Genomic DNA, 23,885 nt, shown 5'->3' with positions numbered 1-23,885 from the left:
CAAGACTGGACATGTCACCCGCGGTGCCCTGTAAAAAACGGAAACTGGACACACCACCTGCCCGAATTCTTGTAAACAGGAAGGACTCTGCAACATCCCCTATGCCTCCTTCCTCTCCTATACTGCCTCCTATCCCACCCCCTCTGCCTACACCACCCTTACCTATACCCTCTCCATCACATACACCACCTCCACAGGATGATGATGACCTAGGGGGTAGGGGGTGACCCTAATGATCCATTCATGGATCCAGACACCTCACCACTGGATGAATGGGCATTCCCTCTACCAGACATGCCTGACCCTCAGCCATATCCCTCAAAACCATCGCCTCCTGACGATCACCTGGGGTTTGGCCAATTATTAAATAGAGCGGCACTTTACCACGGCGTCACAATGCACTCAGACGCACCAGAGGAAGACTTCCTATTAGACACTTTCGAACAATCTCAAAAGTCTGTACAAATTCTGCCCATGATTAAAGGAGTCATAAAACACGCCCCGAAGTATTTAAAGACCCCGTTCGTGCCAGGGTTCTCAACCCAAGGATAGAAAAGCAATATAGGCCTGCCCCTGAAGATCCTAATTACATCAAAGGGCAACTCCCTTTGGATCCTTTGGTCGTTTCCAAAGCTAGGAAACGCACCAACTCCCAAACCACAGGAGATACACCACCCCCAGACAAAGAATCCAAATTGTTAGAAGCCTCTGGCAAAAGAGTAGCAGCACAAGCCGCTAATCATTGGCGTATTGCCAACACCCAAGCCCTACTAGCACGCTATGACAGGGCCCACTACGATCAATTAGATACTCTCTTAAAACATCTGCCAGACCAATATAAAACCCAGGCAAATGACCTTATCCAGGAGGGAAAACGTATTTCAAATGCAGCAATTAAATGTGCGCTTGACGCCGCAGACACCGCCTCTAGAGCAATTAACACAAGTGTGCTCCTTTGACGACATGTCTGGCTACGCATTTCAGGCTTTAAGCCAGAGGTACAAACTACCATACTTAGTCAGCCATTCAATCGGGAACAGCTCTTTGGGCCAGCAGTAGACACAGCTGTCTGTGTTCTTCATTTTTTCAAGGGCAAAGTCCATGGGAGCATTACAGTCTCCCCAACCACGTGGCTCCTTTCGGCGCTCCTACTATAGAGGAGCCTCCAAAAATATGGGAGCTGACACCTCCTCTACATTCAAAAGCGCTACACAACATCCCCCTGTAGAGGATATTTTAGAGGCGGATACAAAGGAAACCACAACAAGGGGCGAGGTCGAAGTAATAACACTCGTACCTCCCCTGCCACAAAACAGTGACTTTCCTCCACTCCCCCCAGACCATTCCACTCCGGTCGGGGGAAGACTAACACAGTTCCTACCTGTCTGGAACTCCATCACAACAGACAAGTGGGTAAGACAAATTATCCAGTATGGTTACTGCCTGGAACTCACAACTACCCCCCCCCCCCCCCCCCCCCCCACATACCACCCAAACAGCGTTCCATGTCACCAGACCATCTTACGCTCCTCAAACAAGAGGTTCTCTCATGGTTTCAAAAACACGCAATAGAACCAGTTCCCTTAGAGCATCAGGGTACAGGGATATACTCACTCTACTTCCTAATCCCCAAAAAGGACGGGACTCTAAGACCAATACTCGACCTCAGACCCCTAAATCTGTATATCAACTGAGATCATTTCCATATGATCACTCTTCAACAAGTGCTCCCACTACTGCAACAAGGCGATTTCCTTGCCACAGCCCTAGCATATCCCACCCCAGCCAGGATAGCTAATATACAAGCTCTTATCACAAAATTCCAAATCCAACACTCTTCCAGCAAGAGTGTTCATGCAACTCATAGGCATGATGGCGTCATGCATCTTCATTGTTCCTTATGCAAGACTTCAAATGCGTCCCTTGCAAGAATGTCTAGCAAGTCAGTGGAACCAGGCTTACGGACAACTTACAGATCTGATGTTGGTGGACAGCTGCACACATCGCTCTCTGAAATGGTGGAACATAACAAACCTCTCCAAAGGGCGGCCGTTCCTAGAGCCTCTTCCACAGATAGTGCTGACAACGGACGCATCGCTCACAGGATGGGGAGCCCATCTCCTCGGCCACACCACTCAGGGCAAATGGACCACTCAACAGAAAGTGCTCCATAAAGTGCTCCATATCAATTACCTGGAACTGCTAGCAGTGTTCCTAGGGCTAAAATCATTCCAACTACATCTCCAGAACAAAACTGTCCTCATCCGGACAGACAACATGACGGCCATGTATTGCATACAGAAACAAGGAGGCACACATTCTCTCCAGCTGTCCCAGCTCGCACAGAACATTTGGAGATGGGCGATTCCCCAGAAAATATACCTACTTGCAGAACACCTTCCATGGGTTCACAATCAAATTGCCGATCTGTTAAGTCGACAAACTCAACAGATCCACGAATGGGAACTACATCCCCAAGTCGTACTACCCTTTTCAGAAAGTATATTTTTACCCCCTTTGTGGTTCTAAAAATAAAACAAGCATATATTTTATATATACAAATCATTGGCCTAGAGTTCAGTTATTGAGTGTGTGAAACCATTTGCTGACTGAGTGTGTACAATAAATGCTTTACACTGTCCTCTGGTACTGCCTTACTGCTCGACCAAGCTACCACTTTTGAGAGTAAGGTCATACCTAACTTTGACCTCTATCAGCCTCTGGGGGACTGTGGACTCTGTACACCCTGTACCTATTAGGGAACAGTATATACAGAGCCACTTTCTCACATTGGTGGCAGCGGTGGGATACAAACTTGCATTTGTTGGACTACTTGGTTACCATCTGATCACGCGACAGAACTCTTAAAAATTGCCTTTAGAATTCTGATTGGTTTTTCCAAAATTACTAAAAGTCTTGCTAGGGTCTTGCTTAAGTCCCATTAGAATTTTAGAAAAATAAGTCACTATAGTCAGGGTAGAGGGTTAGAACTGTCAGGTTAGAATGTCTCAAACAAACCCAGCTATTAGTGATAATAATAACATGGACCTGGTGGAGGAGCTCGACCTCACACCTTACTTACACTTGTCTTTCAAGGAATTGAGGTCCTTATGTAAACTCAAAAATTTACAAATGGGTCAGCATCCAACCAAACAAGGGCTCCAGGAGCTCCTGGCTGAGTATGCTAAAGACCACCCATCTGAACATGGTGATGGCCAGTCAGATGAGGAAAGGGAAACAGGGGAGGAGGACAGCAACCTCCCCATACTATTCCCTAGGGAGGAGATGGCACCCATACCCTCCAACTCAAGACATAGCATCTGGGCACCTAGAGACCACACAGGTGGCTCTGGTCCCAGAGACAACACTGGGGGACCCCCCAGTGAAGAGGACAGCCTTGTGAGGCTGGCCAAAAGAATAGATCTAGAGTCCAGGCTCCTGGCTCTAGAAAAGGAAAGGAGAGAGATGGGTTTAGCACCCATCAATGGTGGCAGCAATAATAAAAACAAGGATAGGGAGGAAACTTCTGACCTTAAAATCCCCAAAGGGATTGTCCCTAAATTTGAGGAAGGTGATGATATCACCAAATGGTTCACAGCCTTTGAGAGGGCTTGTGATATCAGGAAAGTAAAGAAACCTCTCTGGGGGGCACTCCTGTGGGAACTGTTCTCTGGTAACTGCAGGGACAGGCTTCTGACTCTCTCTGGGCCAGAAGCAGGATCCTATGACCTCATGAAGAAAGCTCTGATTGAGGGATTTGGATTCACCACTGAGGAGTATAGAATTAGATTCAGGGGGGCTCACAAAACCCAGACCCAGTCCTGGATTGATTTTGTAGATTTCTCAGTGAAGACACTGGATGGTTGGTTAGCTGGACATGGTGTGCAGGATTTTACTGGATTGTACAATTTATTCATGAAGGAACATATTTTGAGTAACTGCACAAATGAAAAGTTGCATCCGCATTTAGTAGACCTAGGTCTAATTTCTCCCCAAGAATTGGGAAAGAAGGCAGACCACTGGGTCAAGACTAGGGTGACCAAGACAACCACTGGGGGTGACCAAAAGAAGGTGGTCACAAAACCTCCCCAGGGGAAAGGTGGTGAGAATCCCCAAGATAAAAAGTCTGAGTCTTCCAAAGGGCCCCAAAAACCTGTTCAGGTGGGTGGGACCCAAACTACTCCCTATGTGCCCCAACCATATAGGGGGAAGAACTTTGATCCCTTAAAGGCCTGGTGTAATACCTGTAAGAAGCAGGGACACCTAACTGTATCTTGCCCCCAAAACAAAGCCCCTACGGCACCCAGTACAGCCACTCCTGGGGCAGCAAGTATACAAATGGGATCAGAGGTGTACCCTGAGCAAATCTGGGAACACACTGAAGCAAGTTTAGTCTCCTTGGGAATAGTGGAGTTTGCCACTGTGGCTGTGTGGCCCCCCAACTTAAAGAAATACTTACAGTACCCCTGGTTAAATGGAACTAGGGTAGAAGCTCTGAGGGATACAGGTGCCAGTGTCACTATGGTGAAAGACACACTGGTTTCCCCTGAGCAATACTTGATTGGGAAGTCTTACCCAGTCACCAACGCTGACAGTGTCACCACTAGTCATCCCATGGCCATGGTAACATTAGGCTGGGGGGGGGGGGGGGGGGGGGGGGGGTTACTGGCCTGAAACAGGTAGTGGTCTCTCCAAAGTTGCCAGCTGCATGCCTGCTTGGAAATGATCTGGAAACCTCAGCCTGGGCTGAAGTTGAGTTAAAGGCCCATGCAGCCATGCTGGGCATTCCTGAATTGGTGTGTGTGCAAACCAGAGCACAGAGCAAGAGGAAGGGTGAAAAAGTAGGTTTGGAGCCTGGAATAATGGCCCAACCAACCAAGAGGAAGGGCAAGGAGACTGGGGGACCAGCTTCTGTACAGCCAAACACTCAGAACCCCTCTCCCCCTGGAGAGGATGTAGATACCCCTGAGGGAACTGAGTCCATGGAGCTTGACCCTTACCAGGTTGAACTCTTGGGCCCAGGGGGACCCTCTAGGGAAGAGCTGTGCCAGGGCCAGCGAGACTGTCCCACTCTTGAAAGCCTGAGACAACAAGCTGCTTCAGAAGCCAGGGGAGAAGTCAGTTGTACCCACAGAGCTTATTGGGAAGAGGGATTACTGTATGCTGAGGCAAGAGACCCCACTCCTGGAGCCACCAGGAGGGTGGTAGTGCCACAGAAGTACAGGGAGTTCCTCCTAACTTTGGCTCATGACATCCCCCCTGGCTGGACATCTGGGGCAATCCAAAACTTGGGAAAGGTTAGTGAGTCACTTTTACTGGCCCCAGATGCACCAAAAGGTGAAGGAGTTTGTCAGCTCCTGTGTTACCTGTCAGGCCAGTGGCAAGACAGGTGGCCACCCAAAGGCCCCCCTCATTCCACTACCAGTGGTGGGGGTCCCCTTTGAAAGGGTAGGTGTGGACATTGTGGGTCCACTTGAACCTCCCACAGCCTCAGGGAACAAATTCATTCTAGTAGTAGTGGATCATGCTACTAGGTACCCTGAAGCAATTCCACTTAGGACTACTACAGCTCCTGCAGTAGCCAAGGCCCTCCTGGGCGTCTTCACCCGGGTGGGTTTTCCTAAGGAGGTGGTTTCAGACAGAGGTTCCAACTTCATGTCTGCTTACCTAACACACATGTGGAAAGAGTGTGGAGTGCAGTACAAGTTTACTACACCCTACCACCCACAAACCAATGGCCTTGTTGAGAGGTTCAACAAGACATTGAAAGGTATGATCATGAGACTCCCTGAGAAACTCAAAAGGAGGTGGGATGTCCTGTTACCATGCTTGCTTTTCGCTTACAGGGAAGTGCCACAGAAGGGAGTAGGGTTCTCACCCTTTGAACTTCTGTTTGGTCATCCTGTAAGGGGACCACTATGTCTTGTAAAAGAGGGCTCGGAGAGGCCTCTTCAGGAACCCAAACAGGACATAGTGGACTATGTGCTTGGCCTAAGGTCCAGAATGGCTGAGTATATGGAAAAGGCATCCAAGAACCTTGAGGCCAGCCAGGAGCTCCAGAAGCACTGGTATGACCAAAAAGCTGCACTGGTTGAATTTCAACCAGGGCAACAGGTGTGGGTTTTGGAGCCAGTGGCACCAAGGGCTCTCCAAGACAAATGGAGTGGCCCTTACCCTATCCTAGAGAGAAAGAGTGAGGTCACCTATCTAGTTGACCTGGGCACTAGCAGGACACCCAAAAGGGTCATCCATGTGAACCGCCTTAAACTCTACAATGATAGGGCTGACATCACCATGCTGATGGTGACTGATGAAGAACAGGAAGCAGAGAGTGAGCCACTCCCTGACCTCCTATCCTACAGCCCAAAAGATGGGTCAGTAGATGGTGTGATTTTCTCAGACACCCTCTCTGCCCAACAGCAGACTGACTGCAAGCAAGTCTTGCAACAATATGCTAGCCTCTTTTCCCTGACCCCTGGTCTGACAAGCTGGTGTACCCATGATGTGGACACTGGTGACAGTGCACCTGTCAAGAACAAAATCTATCGACAGTCAGATCAAGTCAAGGAAAGCATCAAAGCTGAGGTCAGCAAGATGCTGGAGTTAGGGGTCATTGAGCCTTCAGAGAGCCCCTGGGCTAGCCCAGTGGTTCTGGTCCCCAAACCTCATCAACAGGGTGAAAAGAGAGAGATGAGGTTCTGTGTGGACTATAGAGGGCTCAACTCTGTCACCAAGACAGATGCTCACCCTATCCCAAGAGCAGATGAACTGATAGACAAATTGGGGGCTGCCAAATTTCTCAGTACCTTTGACTTAACTGCAGGGTACTGGCAGATTGGCATGGCCCCAGGAGCAAAAGAAAAGACAGCATTCTCCACCCCTGATGGGCATTATCAGTTTACTGTGATGCCCTTTGGGTTAAAGAATGCCCCTGCCACCTTCCAGAGGTTGGTGAACCATGTCCTGGCTGGGTTGGAGTCCTTTAGTGCAGCTTATCTTGATGATATTGCTGTCTTTAGCTCCACCTGGCAGGATCACCTGATCCACCTTGGGAAGGTTTTAGAGGCTCTGCAGAGTGCAGGTCTCACTATCAAGGCGTCCAAATGCCAGATAGGGCAGGGCACTGTGGTGTACTTGGGCCACCTTGTAGGTGGAGGCCAGGTACAGCCCTTACAACCCAAAATCCAGGCCATCATGGACTGGATAGCTCCAACAACCCAGACCCAAGTCAGGGCATTCCTTGGCTTGACTGGGTACTACAGGAGGTTTGTGAAGGGGTATGGGTCCATTGTGACCCCCCTCACAGAACTCACCTCCAAGAAAATGCCCAAGAAAGTTAACTGGACAGTTAGTTGTCAAAAGGCTTTTGACACCCTAAAAGAAGCAATGTGCTCAGCACCAATTCTAAAAGCTCCAGATTATGCCAAGCAGTTCATAGTGCAGACTGATGCCTCTGAGCTAGGGATAGGAGCGGTCCTATCCCAGACCAATGATGAAGGCCAAGACCAACCTGTTGCTTTTATAAGCAGAAGACTACTCCCTAGAGAGCAGCGTTGGAGTGCCATTGAGAGGGAGGCCTTTGCTGTGGTTTGGTCCCTGAAGAAGCTGAGGCCATACTTGTTTGGCACTCACTTCCTAGTTCAAACTGACCACAGACCTCTCAGATGGCTAATGCAGATGAAAGGGGAAAATCCAAAACTACTGAGGTGGTCCATCTCCCTACAGGGAATGGACTTTGAAGTGGAACACAGACCAGGGACTGCCCATGCCAATGCAGATGGACTTTCCAGGTTCTTCCACTTAGACAATGAAGACTCCATAGGACAAGGTTAAGTCTCATCACCTTTCGTTTGGGGGGGGGGGGGGGTTGTGTGAGAAAGTGCCATCTTTCTTGCATGGTATGCCCCCACTTTTTGCTAAATTGCTGAATGTACTTCGATTGAGTGTACCCTGGGTTCCTGCCAATCAGGTGCCCAGGGCCTATGTTCCTTCCTTAAACCACACAAACTCCAAATTGGCAAACCCTAGCCACATGTCAGCCCCTAGTAAATGGTACCCTAGGTACCCAGGGCCTTGTGACCAGGGAAGGCCTCTAAGGGCTGCAGCACTCATTGTGCCACCCTCAGAGGGCCCTGTACCCTTACACACACACTGCCCTTGCAGGCTGAGTGTCTGGGTGCAGGACAAAACAAAGAGTCGACATGGCACACATCACTGTGTGCCATGCCCATCACCTACACTGCCAAGGCATGTCAGCCACCCCTCTAGCTGGGTGCATTACGCCTATGGTGTGGGCACAGGAGCAGGAGCCCTGTGCCCCTACAGTACCCGGGTCCATTCCTGGGCACTGTAAGTGCAGTGCTGTCATTTAAGAATACATGGTGCTGAGAGCTTGTCAAACACGAGCTCCACAGCACCATATTGGCAACACTGAAGCCTGGGAAGTTTGGTATCAAACTTCTCAGCACATTGAACCCACACTGATGCCAGTGTAGGATTTAATGTACTAAGCACCCCAGAGGGCATCTTAGAAGATGCCCCCTTACAGCTAACTTACAATCCACGTCTGCTCTGAGGCTGCCCAGGCTGCCACACAGCAGACACGTTGCTGGACCCCTGGGTGGGAGAGCCCCTGCAACAATGCACATCCTGGGTGAGGTGAGAAATCTCCTCCCCCAGGATGAGCCAAGGGAAGCTTCAAAGGCATGCCGCCATTTGGAGTTTCCCCAGGCCACTGCAACCCCCCACTCTGGCGGGAAGCTTGGCCGGAAACCCCATACAAGGACAGGGGATGTGCCAGCCTGCCCACCCCACCCCTCAGGTGGGGGAGGCGAGGTGAAGCACATCTCCGGGCTCTCGCCATCTTGAAGATGGGGGGCCCTACCCTATCAGGATTAGGCTACTGCCCCCCTCCCACAGGAGAGAGGCAGGATAGGGGGTGTACCCACCCCAGGACAAGGACCCATTGGTCCCTGGCCTTCACCTACCTGTAACGCCCCTAAATCTAGTATTTAGGGGCCCCCTGAACCTTCCTTCCCTAGATTCCAGATAGAAAACGACAAGAAGAGCAAGAAGAACAAAGACCTGCCCTGCAGCTGCTAAAAAGAGAAGACACCAACTGCTTTGGCCCAAGCCCTACCGGCCTGTCGACTCTCGAACCTGCACCAGCGCGGCATCCCTCGTGGCCAACAACCTCACCAACCCCGGAGGACCTGGCTACCTTTTAGCTCTAAGCCCCTGGGACTCCCACGAGTAGAGGCTCTACTCAAGAAACCTATTTGCTATCCCTGGCACCAGCCCGGGACCGCGGACCCAACACACTCTGCACCAGCCAAGCCTGGCCAGTGCCGGAGTGGACAAAGACCCAGAGGACGACCCCACGGCGACTGTGACCCAGAGTCCGGCACCCAAGGACCCCCCTCGACCTCCTGGAAGAAGCCTGCAGCCTCAGAACCAAGTGCCACCCCAGCCGCGATCAACCAGAGGGTAAGATTCCCGACGTCAAAAGGCACCCCTGCACCCGGCGCCCTGCGACCCCCTGTGCCCAATCCCGGGGTACCCACCTAACCTACAACTACCCAACTTACCTCTCGAAGTGGTGGTGGCACCTGAAACATCCTCGTCCCCGAGCCTGCAGCCTCTTTCCAAACCGGAACATTCCCATTGATTTCCATTGAGCGCCCTAAGGCTCAAAAGCACCCTGCACCCAGCCGCCCGAGTGGCCCTGGCAGTGCCCTCTCTACACTAACCTACTTCCCCACTTGCCCTGAGTAAGTGACCAGGAGCCCAGCTCCCACAGCCGCGTGACTTGCCAGACAGCAGCCACCAACCAAGGCCCCCCTATCCCTCATAGGATAACATTGGGCCCAACTCTCTCTGCACCCGGCCGTCCTGAAACCGCTGAGGGTGAACCAACTGTACCTACCTGACACTGGGGGACCCCCGAGTCCATGCCCGGAATTTCAACACTACCAGTCGAGTACTTACCCTTAAACCGCTAACTTCATTTTCCTCATAGGGTAACATTGACTGGCTTTTTCTTCAAAAATCTTCTAAGTGTGAACTTTTCAAAACTGCAAAAATTCACCAAAAATCAGCCAAGTGACAAAAACGAATTTACTCACCTGCTCCTAGGTGAGCTCCCAGTGCTGGATCTTGGTGCCCAGCCCTGACTCTGAAAAGTGTTCACAACTATACTTACCTCTAACTCATTTTTCTCCTATAGGAAACCATTGTCTGCTTTTCTGTGAAATTTCTTCTAAGTGTCTACTTTTGCAAATTTGAAATATTCTTTTAAAATCGTACCATTTCTGCAAACGAAATTACTTACCTGCTTTTGATAAGGACCCCAGTCCTGGGTCTAGGCACCCAGTCCTGGATTACTAAAGTAACGATAAAGTACTCTACCTGCAATTTGAATTTCTTGCCATAGAGATCCATTGAATGTTTTCTGTGAAATATTTTCTAAGTGCTAACTTTTGAAATAGCTAAATATTATTTAAAAATCATTACAGTTATTAAGTCGACTTTCATCACTTGATTCTGAATACTGACCCCAGGCTGGTTCTAGGAGCCAGACCTGGAATTCCAAAAGTAATCTGAAAAGTAATTTATTACAAATAACCTGAATTTACCATTGAGCTCAATGCATTGTTATGTTTAGGAAATAGGATTGTTTATTGCAACCAACTGTGACTGTTTACACAAATGTATTGCTTAAAACAAAAGTATTTATATTCAACCTCTCATTCTGAGAAAGTATATTTTTACCCCCTTTGTGGTTCTAAAAATAAAACAAGCATATATTTTATATATACAAATCATTGGCCTAGAGTTCAGTTATTGAGTGTGTGAAACCATTTGCTGACTGAGTGTGTACAATAAATGCTTTACACTGTCCTCTGGTACTGCCTTACTGCTCGACCAAGCTACCACTTTTGAGAGTAAGGTCATACCTAACTTTGACCTCTATCAGCCTCTGCGGGACTGTGGACTCTGTACACCCTGTACCTATTAGGGAACAGTATATACAGAGCCACTTTCTCACATATGTTGCTTGAGGGGCTTAGATGACAGCTCTGTTTTGTCAGTCATTGTTCAGACCCCTCAACTAGGATGATTTATGGAAGAAGAGATGCACTTGGATCATGAACAATCATGATGCTCTGCTTTAGTCAGTCTCTCAGGTAAGAGTGTGACATGTACTGTACTATTTCTACGTACTTTTGTTCCTCTTGTTGAGTACCCAAAATGCCTTCCAGTCGGACAACTTCTGTAGTGCATTGTTAGGCTGAGTGGCATCCATTAGTGTTGAACATGAAGCCTGAAGAGGGTGTTCCAGACGTGGCATGCTGGAACTTAAGTATGTCTTATGCTTGGGGTGGTAAAGTAATGTAAGAATAGTTTCACAAGCTGCATATAAAAACTAGTCAGGATATGGGTTTATGGCTGCTTGGGTCACTATTTTGGGGAAAAACAAATATTTATTGCTTTTCTGAAAACAATATACTTTTTTCTTTTACAAAATGGGGATTCAGGAGTGGAGCCACTCCAGAGCGAAGGTTACTTGTCTGGCTGCACATTGCAACTTTAAATTGTAAGAAGGTTGGTCCATTTTCAACCACCACCTGGTGTGCAATGCATAGTTTTTTTATAAAGTACTCCATCTACACCACTAGCACCCAAAGCCCTGTATAGTTACGAATTGTAATATTGTCTTGCAAATAGTTAGGATATTGTGTTTATGCTTTACATCTGCCAGCTGGCAGTATCAGTAGTTACAAAACCGCACAAATAATCATCTGTCGCATAGAGTACATCAGTACCCACCATTACCCTTCATAAGAGTCTACCACAGGCTGACATGCTACTCTTAATGTGAAACATTTAGCTTGTAACATATTTTGCATCCTGAAGTGAACGGATACAAACAGGCTATAGTGCCCTGCTTGTGTAGGGAGTACGGTTCATTTTGGAGAGAAAGATCTTTAAGAGCACTGGCAGTACCCCCACACAGTCTGTTGCAGATCGTGGGCTGCGTAGACCTAGACTGTGGTCAGCCTTGGCATTAAGGGACAGGGAAAATATATCCCCAGTATAATGCTCACATTTCATTCTGAATAAGTTTGTAACTGCCAAGTTACTTGTGATATTTTTAACTACTAAGCAACTTGTGTTTTGTACCCTATTAGTACATAAGAGAAGCCTCAGAATATATATCAAACTATCTGTCCTTGTGGTGCTGTATGTGGGCTGAGAGAAAGTCGCCAAAATGTGTGTGTCTCTGGCATGCCTGTTTCACCCCTCACTCCTACTTAATCAGATGGAGGGTCTTTTTTCAGATTAAAAAAGGAACAGTTTTTTTTTTGTATTAACACTGAACGGCACGTAAGAATACCTTCACTGCCTGAAGGCAGGGAGAGGACTACTGGGTGTGAACAAAATCCTCAACATGTGACAAGAACTAGCTGGAGGGGGCGAGGGGTTAAAGTTACTGCTAGAATTTGGTAGGGAGCAAGGTTCAAAGTGATCAGGTTAATTAATGAAGTGTTTAATTGAGGTACCACAGATTTGCTGGGAGTATTTTTTAATGGTTGTTTAAGTCCTAGCGGTCTTATGGAATTCACGGATTATTATGAAAGCTCTTTAATTGGGCCTGTAGCACTAGAGAGGCATTGCGAATAGTAGGATCTCTTTAGCCTTTTTAACTGCCAACGAAGCTGTTCTGGTTGTTGAGGTTTTAAGTTTTCCTCCACAGCCTGATGGAACTGGTTTCTTTTGTTTACAGTTATACATACAAGTTGATGCAAGCCACTCTCCTCCTGTTTTATAGAATATGGGTTATTTTGAGTGAGACTATCATTTTGAATGCTCCGATTAAACACTGATGGAAATGTTTTATGAACATTACCAGGTCTGAGGGGAGAAAAATACTCCATTTTCTTACCAGGTTCGAGGGGAGGTGGAAAGGTTTCTATAGTTTAGTAGCTATGTATGAATTTGGATATGGAGATGGCTGGTTGGGATGCTACTTGAAGATTAAACTTGATACGATATGATGAGGTGGCCACTCCATGTAGTGCGGAGGTTTCCAGTGACTGAAATTAGACTTTAGGAGAATACAGCACCAAGTGTGTGTCCTGCTAAATAGGCCTAATGACCAACTAGGGGAAGCAAAGTGCTTCAACACAGTGATCATGAAAACAGCTTGGTCTAGTGCTGGTTTCTGATTTTGAGCGCTCATACTATCCAGCTATTCAGATGGTCCAGTGGTATGTCCACTACCAAGCCCAGGAAAGCATGTGACAAAGCAGATGTGTGGGGGAGGTTAATAGATGAGGAGAAAGGAGACAACAATTCACTGAAGGGGAGCAGTGAAAAATTGAGTATTTAACATTCCAAGACGGTGACTTAAAAAAAATAAAAATGTATGTTGAACATGAAGAGGGTACTTTTGAGGACTGCTGCCATCCCACAACAGTTCTTATTTGCTATATTTATGAAGTGTTACTACCCACTGGGGATTGCTTGGTGTAGTGTGGGAGCAACATTGTAACCCAAACAGGTTTCTGTGAAGAGAAGGTGTGGTTGGAGGTCTGCCAGTACTGTTATTTCTGTTTTGGCTTAGTGAGTTGTTACTGATTATCTTGAAAGATAGAGGATTGTTATGTCTGGTGGTGGATGTGATCCCCCCCCTACCAGACTAGAATGCCGCTGATGATCTTGCTGCTCGGGCAGAGGGTAGCTGGCAGGACTGGTCGAGATTGGCTCTGGATTTATGATCTAAGGTGATTCTCTGCACCACCCGACCCTCCCCCCGAATCACCCATTTTCCGCCCTGTTGCTTCACTCCATTGACATCCTAAACTAAGTAATTACCAAGTCCTCTTTATTAATATTTGGAGTGCCTTACTTCTGCAATTGTTGGTAGAAATGTCTTGCTGGGTTAACTAGTCGATGATGTTACAAGGCTAGCCTTTGAGAGCTCAGATAATTAGGTGGAGATATTGTATTCTGAACCTCAACTGGCCAAGATGTCTTTTTTCTTTCCCAAAAGTGGCATGGAGATTGGTGTTTGTATCTCTCTCAGGTGTGCATTCCCTCTATTTCGGTGCATCTGGATATAGGATTTGGAAGCACTAGAAAAATGCTGAGCCCCAGACACTGCATACAAAACCTATGGGAGCCCAAAAGACAGGGGCTCTGAACCAATTACATAGCTGAAACCCTTTGGTTCGGGGAACAGAATATATCTTTGCAAATGGTGAACACAGTAAAAATGAAAAACAAATAGAACTGAACTCCTGTGGTACACTGAAACATCACCATAGAACTGCTCTGCCCATTTGGGTATTGCAGACTTAAATAAGTTGTTAATATCAGCAGTGGCACCACCAGTCTCTTGATTTGGAGAACTGATCATTTTCTGGAAGCTGTTCAATATCGGAGGATATTTATAAGAGAAGGCTTCAGTGTGAAAGCGAGCTTCATTAGAATTTGTGAAACCTATAAACCACTGTACCACTTTCCACGAAAAACTATCTTGAAACGTGATATTTGGAAGGTAGAACTTCTGTAGCCTACTTTCTTGCATTGAGTAAATCTGTATGAGCAAAAGTGAGTGAAAGCCCTTATAAGCGCATGTACACGTGATAACTAACTCAAGTGATAGCTCCTGTATTATAAAGATTTCAACTTACGGAAAATGAACATGAGGATAGTCTTTCCACAGAGCAGTTGGATCCGATGCATAGTTTTCCTGAAATGTGACAGAAGGAAAGGTGACTGCGCTATTAACAATATATTTAAATCCGACTAATATGAAACAAACTTCACATTTCATGTCATACCACCAAGTAACACCAATAGACCAGGTGAAGGGTCGCATTATGCATTTTAAATGTCGCTCCAGTTGAAATGGGGTCTAAGAATCTAACAGGTGGTTTACAAATCCCTTTCTCAACTCTGCTATGAGTTCTGTCTGGTAATGGACAGACCAGGAATGGAGGAGACACACTAGTTGATTTCTGCTCCAAAGGCTTTTCCTTCTTCATTCCAATAAATAGAATCCTTCTTTCCAAAGTACATATTAATAGGCCAAATTAAATATGATTTTGACACTAGATTCATAAAATTCGAAACACATTGCCATTTTAAAGGACTCATCAGCCAAACAAAAACATTTGTCACTTAACTATCCCTTTGCAGTTTTCCTTCACAAATCACTGCTTCACCTCTATTCCATGGCTAGGAATTCTAAACGTATTCGCAAAAGAACTGTACATGCTGTTATCAATGAGGATGTGGGGGGTGATGTTCGAGGAATGAAATTAAAAAGGAGGTGTCTCTTGCTGAATGTAGATGTGACAGAAGTCAAAAGCGACACAATCAATTCAAAGATTCCTTAAATCAACAAGGATTTCTTTGCCAACTAGCTCTGCAATGAAGACCAACGTCTGAGGCCTGGCCGTTGTTTATTAAGCCATGGCCAAATAGGTTTAAGCTTTTGAGACCAGAAATGAGGAGGGCACCTTTTTAGGTAGCAAAAACAAAGTCTTTATTAAGGAGGCAGCCTCAAATAGTTTGGCGGCAGACCTGGGCAAAAATTAAGACAGATGCATCTTTCGTCAGAAAACTCAAGTTCATCATATCCTCTTTGGCATGGCAGAAGGACGTGGAAGAGCAACAAGGGCACATTCCACCCCTGATGATTTCATTTAAAGTGTGAATACCAGCCTCATTTTCTTGTCTTAAAGAATTTTTATAGACACAATTTTGCACTTGTTCTATGGGGCATGATTAGGGTGTAAGAGTTAATTGCACTGCTGGTGTAGAGTATCAGAAAATATATATTTTATTTGCTTCACAGGTCTGCCATAGTTGAGCAGAATCTTTAGATTTAGTAGAGAATCGGACCGATTAAAACCAATGTCCCAATTCCTTGGAAAACCGAGCAGAAAAAGGAAATGTGTTCCTAATCCCTGCAACTTGTAGCACAAAAGATCCAATAGGGTAGCAAATTCACAGGGAGAAGTCTGAAAAACAGAAATTGTATCAGACCTTTGAAAACAGTGTTCATGAGGGCACAGTCTGAGGATCCCCATCTCACTATATCTGCAGCAAAAGATTAGAGCTACAAAAACCTCTTGGGGAGGAGCTTTGAGATACTCCTCTTCCTTTGCTCCAATGGGAGTCAAGCCATGTTTGTAAATGTATTGGCATGTTTAAAGTTCAAATCTAGCTAGACAGCTGGAAGTGCATAACAGGAGGGCAAAGGTCGGAGATACGCGTCATAATCATTTACATGTGGCTAAGTAGACTGGGGGTGGTTGCTTCTTATTGTGTAGGTTGGTAGTGTTCTCCATAGGTTTTCTTCAGTTCTTTTTTGAATTGCAGGAGGGGAGGGGCTGTCTAGACATCGATGTGGATGCTGTTCCACATCATGGGTTCATAGATGAAGGCCTGCCTTCGATTTTGTTTTTTGCATTTATCTGTTTTCATTTTGGCAATGTTCTTGCTCCTGGTATGGCACTGCCATAGCAGAATAAAGAAACACACTTGTATTTGTAACTTTGAAGTGGTAATGTTATCCTATGGGAAAGAAACATACTGCACACAGTCACTTGGCAGCGACTTATAGGACTGTTCTTTTGAAATGAAACTAAGCCTGCCGCAAGGTCCAAAGCAGCACCAACCGGTTACCTCGGCTGGGGTGTCTGGGTGCAAAGGAGCTTTTCCGCTTCGGGTGTCCAGTTGAAGTCAATGGGAAACTGTACCGATGAAAAGAGGCTGCAAACAGGAACAGGGAAGGGGTCGGCGGGGGCAGTCTGGTTAAACTCATAGGTGAGATCAGGTCTTGAGAGTCTTGGGCAGGCAGTGGATATCAGGATGGTGGCTCTGGTGGTGCTTTGTCTGGCAGGGGGTTGTGCTGCTGAATACTCATGGTTCTTGGTCGCAGTAGAAAGAGGCTGCAGGCGGCTATTGGTGGACCAGTCTGGCCAAACCCAACGTTTGGCTCAGCTGTCGAGGGTCTCAGGACCCCGTTGGCACCGTCACCTCACTTGGGCTGTAGGGCTCCGGTGCAGAGGTGCTTTGAGGCGTGAGATCGCGGCGGTCAGGGACTCTCTCTGAATTGGTGACCTGGTGAAGAGGGGAAACAGGGCAGCAGGGCCACTCTCGGTGCTGGACTTGTGGATCCTGATGTCCCTCGACAGTAGGTCTGCCTTTGTGCTATTGGATTCCAGATTGGCCACCAACAAGCGTTGGTTGCTGCAGCTGCTCTGATACCCAGGGTACTGGTGCTGGGTGGCTCCTGGGGATCCTGGGATCTGACCTCCTGGAGCATGAAGACCTTCTCCTGTAGCGCTGCTCTTTTGGTGGGCCCAATGGCCAACAACACAGTGGACCAGGCAGATGCTTTTCAGTGCCTACAGATGCAGGGGAGCTGCTCCTCTGCTCCAAGAAAGATATTGCTGGAAAGATGAAGTCGGCGTTCCTACTCTACAGCTTTGGGAGGGGACAGTACTCATTTTTTGCCTGCAGTCGCTGTTCCAATGAATGAAACTCTTAAGACTGCCTCTAAACCTAGGAGTGAAAACAGCAGACGAGTTCTGGAGTACATAAAGTCAATTCAAGCACGTCCTCATAGTGTAACATTGGTCAAAGGGTTCTAACTGTCTTGAAAAAACTCTAGCGTCTAGAGTATAAGCATTACAGCAACGCTTGGGATTATAGAGGTGTGCCAGAAAGAGCTACACATTCTGGTTTTCAATGTGCTCCTTTTACTTAACTGTAAATAAAAGTGCTATTCGTCTGAGTCGGAAACCCTGGCTGGACTTTGAGTGGAGTGTCATTTACTGCTTCATGATGTATCAGAGTTTCAAACCTTTAACACCTCACAAGTGAGCTTCTACTCGGAGTAAAACTTCTAATTTGGGCATCCAAAAGGAATGCATGGACGCTGGTTTAGCTGGGACGCCAGCGTTAAATGACAGGTATACAACAGGATAACCTAATAAGTCCAATAATCATCAAGTGCTCCAAGTAAATGCCGCACATGTGAATTAGAGGGGAAGCTCAATAAATAAAAAATGAAAAACATAGTTGCCCCTTGTGCCTGAATAAATCGAGATTACTCACCTGTATACATGAGAAATGTCCGAAACTTTACAATTTACTCCAGAAGCAATAATGCTCAGCCACGTCAGGCCACAGTCAATGTTTTTAAAGTCTTCCTTTAATATAAGTGTCATTGTAGTTTGCCCTTCAAAGCTTTTTATTAGCAGAAAAGAAGAGTAATGCTTTTTTTTTTTTTTACAGCAATTGAGCAAATGTTGCATGTATTTACTAATATGTTTAAATTCCTTTTCAAGATTGTTGCATGTAAAGATCCTGGTATCATAGCTCAGAAACATACTAAGCCACGAATAAGCACATGGCCTTAGCATACATGCGTAACGTTTATCTAGTTGGGAGATTGGTAATTTATTTAACAGATCTGCAAGTTCTGAAAGCCGATTAGTATAACAAGCTGTTTACTCACCGAGGCTATGATGCTGGCTCCCCAAGCACAGGAGAAAAGATAGAAGGCACTGAGTTGACCAGATTCATTGAACTTGCTGTGTTTCGTTTTGGAAAAGTGCATGCGACGGTTAATTTTCTGAAAGGGCAACAAAAAGGGACACTAGATTTTGTTATCTGTATTTATTTTCCATTAAAACAAACCGCAAAAATAAATTGTGACGTACGGAGTACTGTAATTTGAAGTTTACAGGTAGTCGAATGCAGTCAGTATGTCAAACCAAAATCATTTTGATAAGTGCATGAAGACAGACCGAATCAAGCAGGGGATTGGTAATTTAAAAAAAAGTTTAATTTTTAAGACTATTTTGAGCATAACTTGAGAACAAACTTGTTTCCAAAAAAACTGAAAAACAAATTATCAAACAAGTGATGACACTTTGTGAGATCTAGGGAATAGTTTTTTAAATTAAAATAAAAAAAGTATACTTACATCTAGCACGTATTCTTGAATAATTGCATGCATGATTATAGCGACCAGCATATAGAAAAAAACTGTGGCCACATCTTTGATACCATAATGATAGAGGTTAATGGAGTCACCCAACTCTGTAAAGAAGAAAAAATAAACACAAATGAAAGCCAGTAGTAAACAAATACTGTGGCATGTCAATACAATGCACTTGTGCACAAATCTATTTAAAAGGTATAGTATGGTTATCGATTCTATAAAATGTAAACGGGGCTCCAAAACAAATTCTTTTCCGATTCATGCAAAAATCAGTGCGTCGCGAGTCATGACTGGGACGATTTAGAGGTCTACTAGTGTCACACTCCAGTACGGCTTGCTAATTTTCAGATTTAGGACAAAGAAACGGCATTTGGTAACTCTGGTAGAAACTGGGACTGGCCAGTTTAAGCCAACAGTCATCCCAGCCCATGCCTACTGTTACCTCTCCCCATCCAATACAAAGGGCACCAGGCATCTCACGGTCAAATTCTAAATTTTAGTTAGCTAGTCAGAAAAAATAAAACACGTATAGGTGTAGCCTTGTGGATTACTAACGTGTGAAAGCGGGATCCTGCTACTGTTGTCAACAGAGGGTACCTGCGTGCTATTAGAACAAGAATGACTGTACTGCAGAAAGCCTGAATTGTAAAGTAATGAGTTATATGGGACAAAGCCCTGTAGGAAGGTCATTCTGAGCAGTATTCTCTTCACATTTACTGAATAGGCTAACTGAACTCCCTTGCGCAGTACCAAGCCGGCACCTGAACATGATCAAAGCCAGATCTAATCTTGAAGGTGAAGAATAGTGGTGTATAAAATGTTTTGGAAAATAGTGTTTAAAAGTGAACCAAACGTAGAGAGATCACAGGCAAGCTAGTGAGATGATACAAGTGGCAATGATAATGTAGTTCAGATATTAGTAGAAGTCAGTCAATCATGTTACCTAATGAGAGGTGCCCTTAATAATGCACGCACTCCATGAGAGACATTAGCTATTGATAATAGCTCAATCATCTGTAAAGCATGTGGAACAGGGTTTACTGTGCAGGTGAAAGAAATCCTTTTTAAGAGGCCAGAAGTATCCAAGAGAAGCACTAATCAGCAATTCAGTCTGGTGGGCTGATGATCAACTCCGGATTTGAGAGGAAGTGATAACTTCTGTTTCTCTGAAACAGAAGTTGAGATTCCAGTGGAAGATAACTGGTCAAGATCAGGATGTCCAAGAACCACTTTGGTTGGACTATGCTGGGAAGTGAGGAAAGTACATGCTTCACTGCCCTGGTGACTTTGCATGATTTACAGAGGGGTAAAGAAACTAGTTACTTACATGTAACAATAGTTTTGCAGCATAGTCGTCTTCTAGATCCACATACTGTGCATATCCCGGCATCTAGTGGTTAGAGTCGGAAAGTGCAAAACCAGATTCTTTTGGTTTGGTTATAAATAACTAGGACTCAGTTTTATGGTATTTTTTTTTTGACAATTGGCTTTCTGGAAAAATGAAGCTAAAATTAGTATATTTCCACAATTATTTAATCGGTAAATATGCACTCATGCCAACCAGATAAATCAATGCGCTTATAAGAAAATATGCAAATTTCAGTATCAGCCTTGTGCATATCTACTGCTATTAAAGACTCTTTCCTAAAATTCCTGTCTTTTTTTAGCACCCTTACCTAACAAATCGCACAGCTATTGGCCTGGCAGTCATGGCAGACAGTATTTAGAATTACTCAAAAAGCAACACAATTTCCGTTTTTATCCACGTTTAAAAATATACTGGCAAGAAAAGTAAATGTTTTCTGTCTGTATTAATCTGTAAAAATCAGTAAAAACGGAAAACAGGGAGCCTTAGTTACAACCCCCAAACTCTCGGATTATTTTTTTCCGCCATGGAGATCAGAGATGCCGTACAGACTTCAGAGAAAATACAGCAGCAGACTCATGCCAGAAAGGACACCCACCAGAAACTCCAAGGACATAGGTGGTACTAAAGAAGGTTGCATGAGCAGGAAATCTAGAGCAAAGCAGCTTGTTTGGTGCTGCTCACATTGAGCCTCATGCAGCAGGGCAAGTACACTTTCCCCGGCTGAACAGTGTGCAGTCTCCATGTATTTGGGAGCTGTTCTGCAGGGGTGTAGGAACCTTTAGTCCAGATGGATGATTCTCTTGGGCATTGCCGATCTTGGTGCTCACAATGCACGTCAGGCTTTTTTTGTTTAGTTAAGTACTTTGGCAAAAGAGAATTACAGGTGCTAAGGATTCGCCAAGTCTTTGGGGTCGAGTTCACATCTATGTGGGTGCATGAGGAATGCATGCCTCGACATTCCAGCCACAAGTAACTATGACGAATGGAACATTATGACGGCTTGAATCCTCCTCCCAATGATCTACAGCTAGATGAAAGAGGCTCACCTATTCCATGTTTGTTAGAGGCTGAGAATAGAAACACATAGGACCAGAAACGCAGCAGACAATTCCAGAATGCTCCTCCTAAATTTCAATGGCTGGCTTAATCCAAATAGAACGGACGACTGACTATATTCTGCAGCTCCAAAATTAATCAGTGAAGTCTGTGGAAACCATCTCCGTCTCCTGGGGTGAGTGAATATTAAGCTCGCATATGACACAGTAGTAAAAGAGGCGTCATGGTTGAAAGTAACATGGGCACCTCAAAGTTTACCCTACTGAAGTCCATGCATCAATTGCAGGAAGCATTGATCAAAGGCTGGTGACCTTGAACAAATTTGACGATTTCTTTGGCAAACTTTTTTTCAGTTGTTGCTTTAGAAAAAAGAGCCCATGGTTAAAAGAGGAGGAACAGTCACAAGGGCCCCCAGCATGATGGACGAACACCTCAGGGGTAGCAACACAATCCCAAGACATGAAGGTTGAAGATGTCAAACTGTTCTGGAAAAGTGGAGTATTTCGCATGGGTGAAAGATTGCAAGGAGGAAGCTTTTGTAAGAGGTGGAAGCTGGGGGAATGGACCATTCTGGAGTGGTAAGGCACTGGAAAGGTCCATCCAAAGTGGCATATGGCAAGCTCAGAATATACAGATCTGTTCGGCTGTGTAGATGTAGGGAGGAGCAGGCTACATACTAGTGATTATGCTCTTCTCTTTTCATTTTTGCAACTCTTACTTAGAGGAACTGCATTTAATGGTGTGTGTGTGTGTGTGATTTTTTTTATTTTTTAAATATCCCTCCTTTATCAGCTCTCCTCCTCCATCATCTATGAAAGCTGGGTCTATAAATTTTAGATTCAATATAAATTCTGTAAAATAAAAAATGTCAGAAGTGTATCTCATTTGCTTTAGGGAGCTATGCATCAACAAAGATTTTACACAAGGGTTACTTCATACTTTTTAGGTCTCGCGCCTAGTGGTGCACTGCGCAAAGGTGCTCGCGCAGCACGAGACATTTGGTAAGTGAAAAACGGGGAATCTGAGCTGACCTAGGAATCACACACGCTCATGCGTTTCCTTTTCAGCTCCCCCATTGGCCTTTGCGTGCGTCTTATTCTAAAAGACTGCACACAATTGGCCAGAGGCAGGCGCATTGCTCCTCCCATGGCCTATTGGTGTCTATTACGCACTTGGGGCGCGTAATAGACACCAATAGGCCATGGCTCGCGGTGGCGCGCGCACCACTCGCGAGCTTGTTTTTTCTTTGGGTCCATTTCACGGGGAAGCAACCCGCAGGAGCCTGCTCCCGAGGCAGCCTTCAGCAAGTCGCATCTATCCGTAGCGCCCAAACCGCCATCTCCCAGCACTTGCGCATGGCCATGCCCGACCAGCATAGCCCACCCCAAACACCCCAACGCACCCTATTCTGCCCACCCCGAGCGCCCGTGGCCAACACCGCACTGCCCCTGATCCCCCTGGCCTCAGATGGACGAAAGGCCAAGGACACGAAAACTGGGCCTCGAACCGCAAACCAAGGGGCTCAATCGGCACCCTGCACAAAGGGCTCAAGCAGCCCCCCGCACAACGGTCGCCTCCAACCTGTTGCTCAAAGACAGCACAACTACATCCAGCACTTTTTTACAAAGGGCACACTCCTTGCACAAAGAGCACATCCAGCACTTTTAATAAAGGACTCAGTCAGTGCTTTTGTGCAAATTTATTCATGCAAAGTCTGTGCGAGGGCACACCGATCACCCCTACACAACGTGTCCACCCAGCACCCTGCACAAATTTCGCACCCATGGCGGTGCACGGAGGCCACAGCCACACTTTACGAGTGAAGCATGCTTGTAGTTTGCTGAAGGAGGCCTCCTGCACACTTTGTAGTGCGGAGTCTGGCACTTTCACCACACCCGCTGACTAGCATTTGCCCAAGCCCTGAACTGCATCCCACGTGTGCCAGCTCCCCACTTTACACTCCCTTCCCTATCCCCTTAAAACTACCCTCATCTGTGCCAACAACCCCCGGGCCTCCCCGCCTTTCTTACCGCAATTACCCCCTCCTCAGACCCCCCAACCCCCCAATGTGTCCGTAGCCCCCCTAGTAATCACCATCAACCGACCGGCCAAAAAGGATGAAGGCACCCAGACTGCGTAACTTATGCCCACATCCCCACCTGCCAGCCCTCCTCCGAAGACAAACAATTTGCCCAAGACCACCGCCCCGTCGCCTCCCCCTGGGATCCCAATCTTAACCCACTATTGCCTTCTTTAATAACGCATGTGCTCCCGATCCCCCTTTATAACCAGCACCCTCCCAACTCCTGTCTCTACATTAGAGCATTCCTGTGTGTACTCAGACGGGGTTAAAGCTACTGGCGTAAAACTGGCTTTCACAGCGAGCTACCAGTTTGTATGCAATATAGTATCGCTTTGTGTACCACGTAT

The 23,885-nt window shown here is 46.1% G+C and overlaps 1 protein-coding gene across 1 annotated transcript in view; it reads right to left on the bottom strand.

Annotated features, from left to right (window-relative positions):
- Window positions 1–23,885, bottom strand: part of TRAM1 (translocation associated membrane protein 1) — a 201,876-nt gene that overhangs the window by 103,435 nt on the left and 74,556 nt on the right. The window contains exons 3-5 of the mRNA XM_085605459.1: window positions 19,013–19,128; window positions 18,542–18,658; window positions 14,700–14,758 (exon numbers count right to left, since the gene is read on the bottom strand). Coding sequence (XP_085461585.1) covers window positions 14,700–14,758; window positions 18,542–18,658; window positions 19,013–19,128 — 292 coding nt within the window. The remainder of the gene's footprint in view (window positions 1–14,699; window positions 14,759–18,541; window positions 18,659–19,012; window positions 19,129–23,885) is intronic.

Source organism: Triturus cristatus, chromosome 5_1 (assembly GCF_964204655.1).
Source record: "Triturus cristatus chromosome 5_1, aTriCri1.1, whole genome shotgun sequence".
Classification (NCBI taxonomy): domain Eukaryota; kingdom Metazoa; phylum Chordata; class Amphibia; order Caudata; family Salamandridae; genus Triturus; species Triturus cristatus.
Note: the sequence above shows the minus strand (reverse complement) of the source record. Positions and strands in the feature narration are given on the sequence as shown.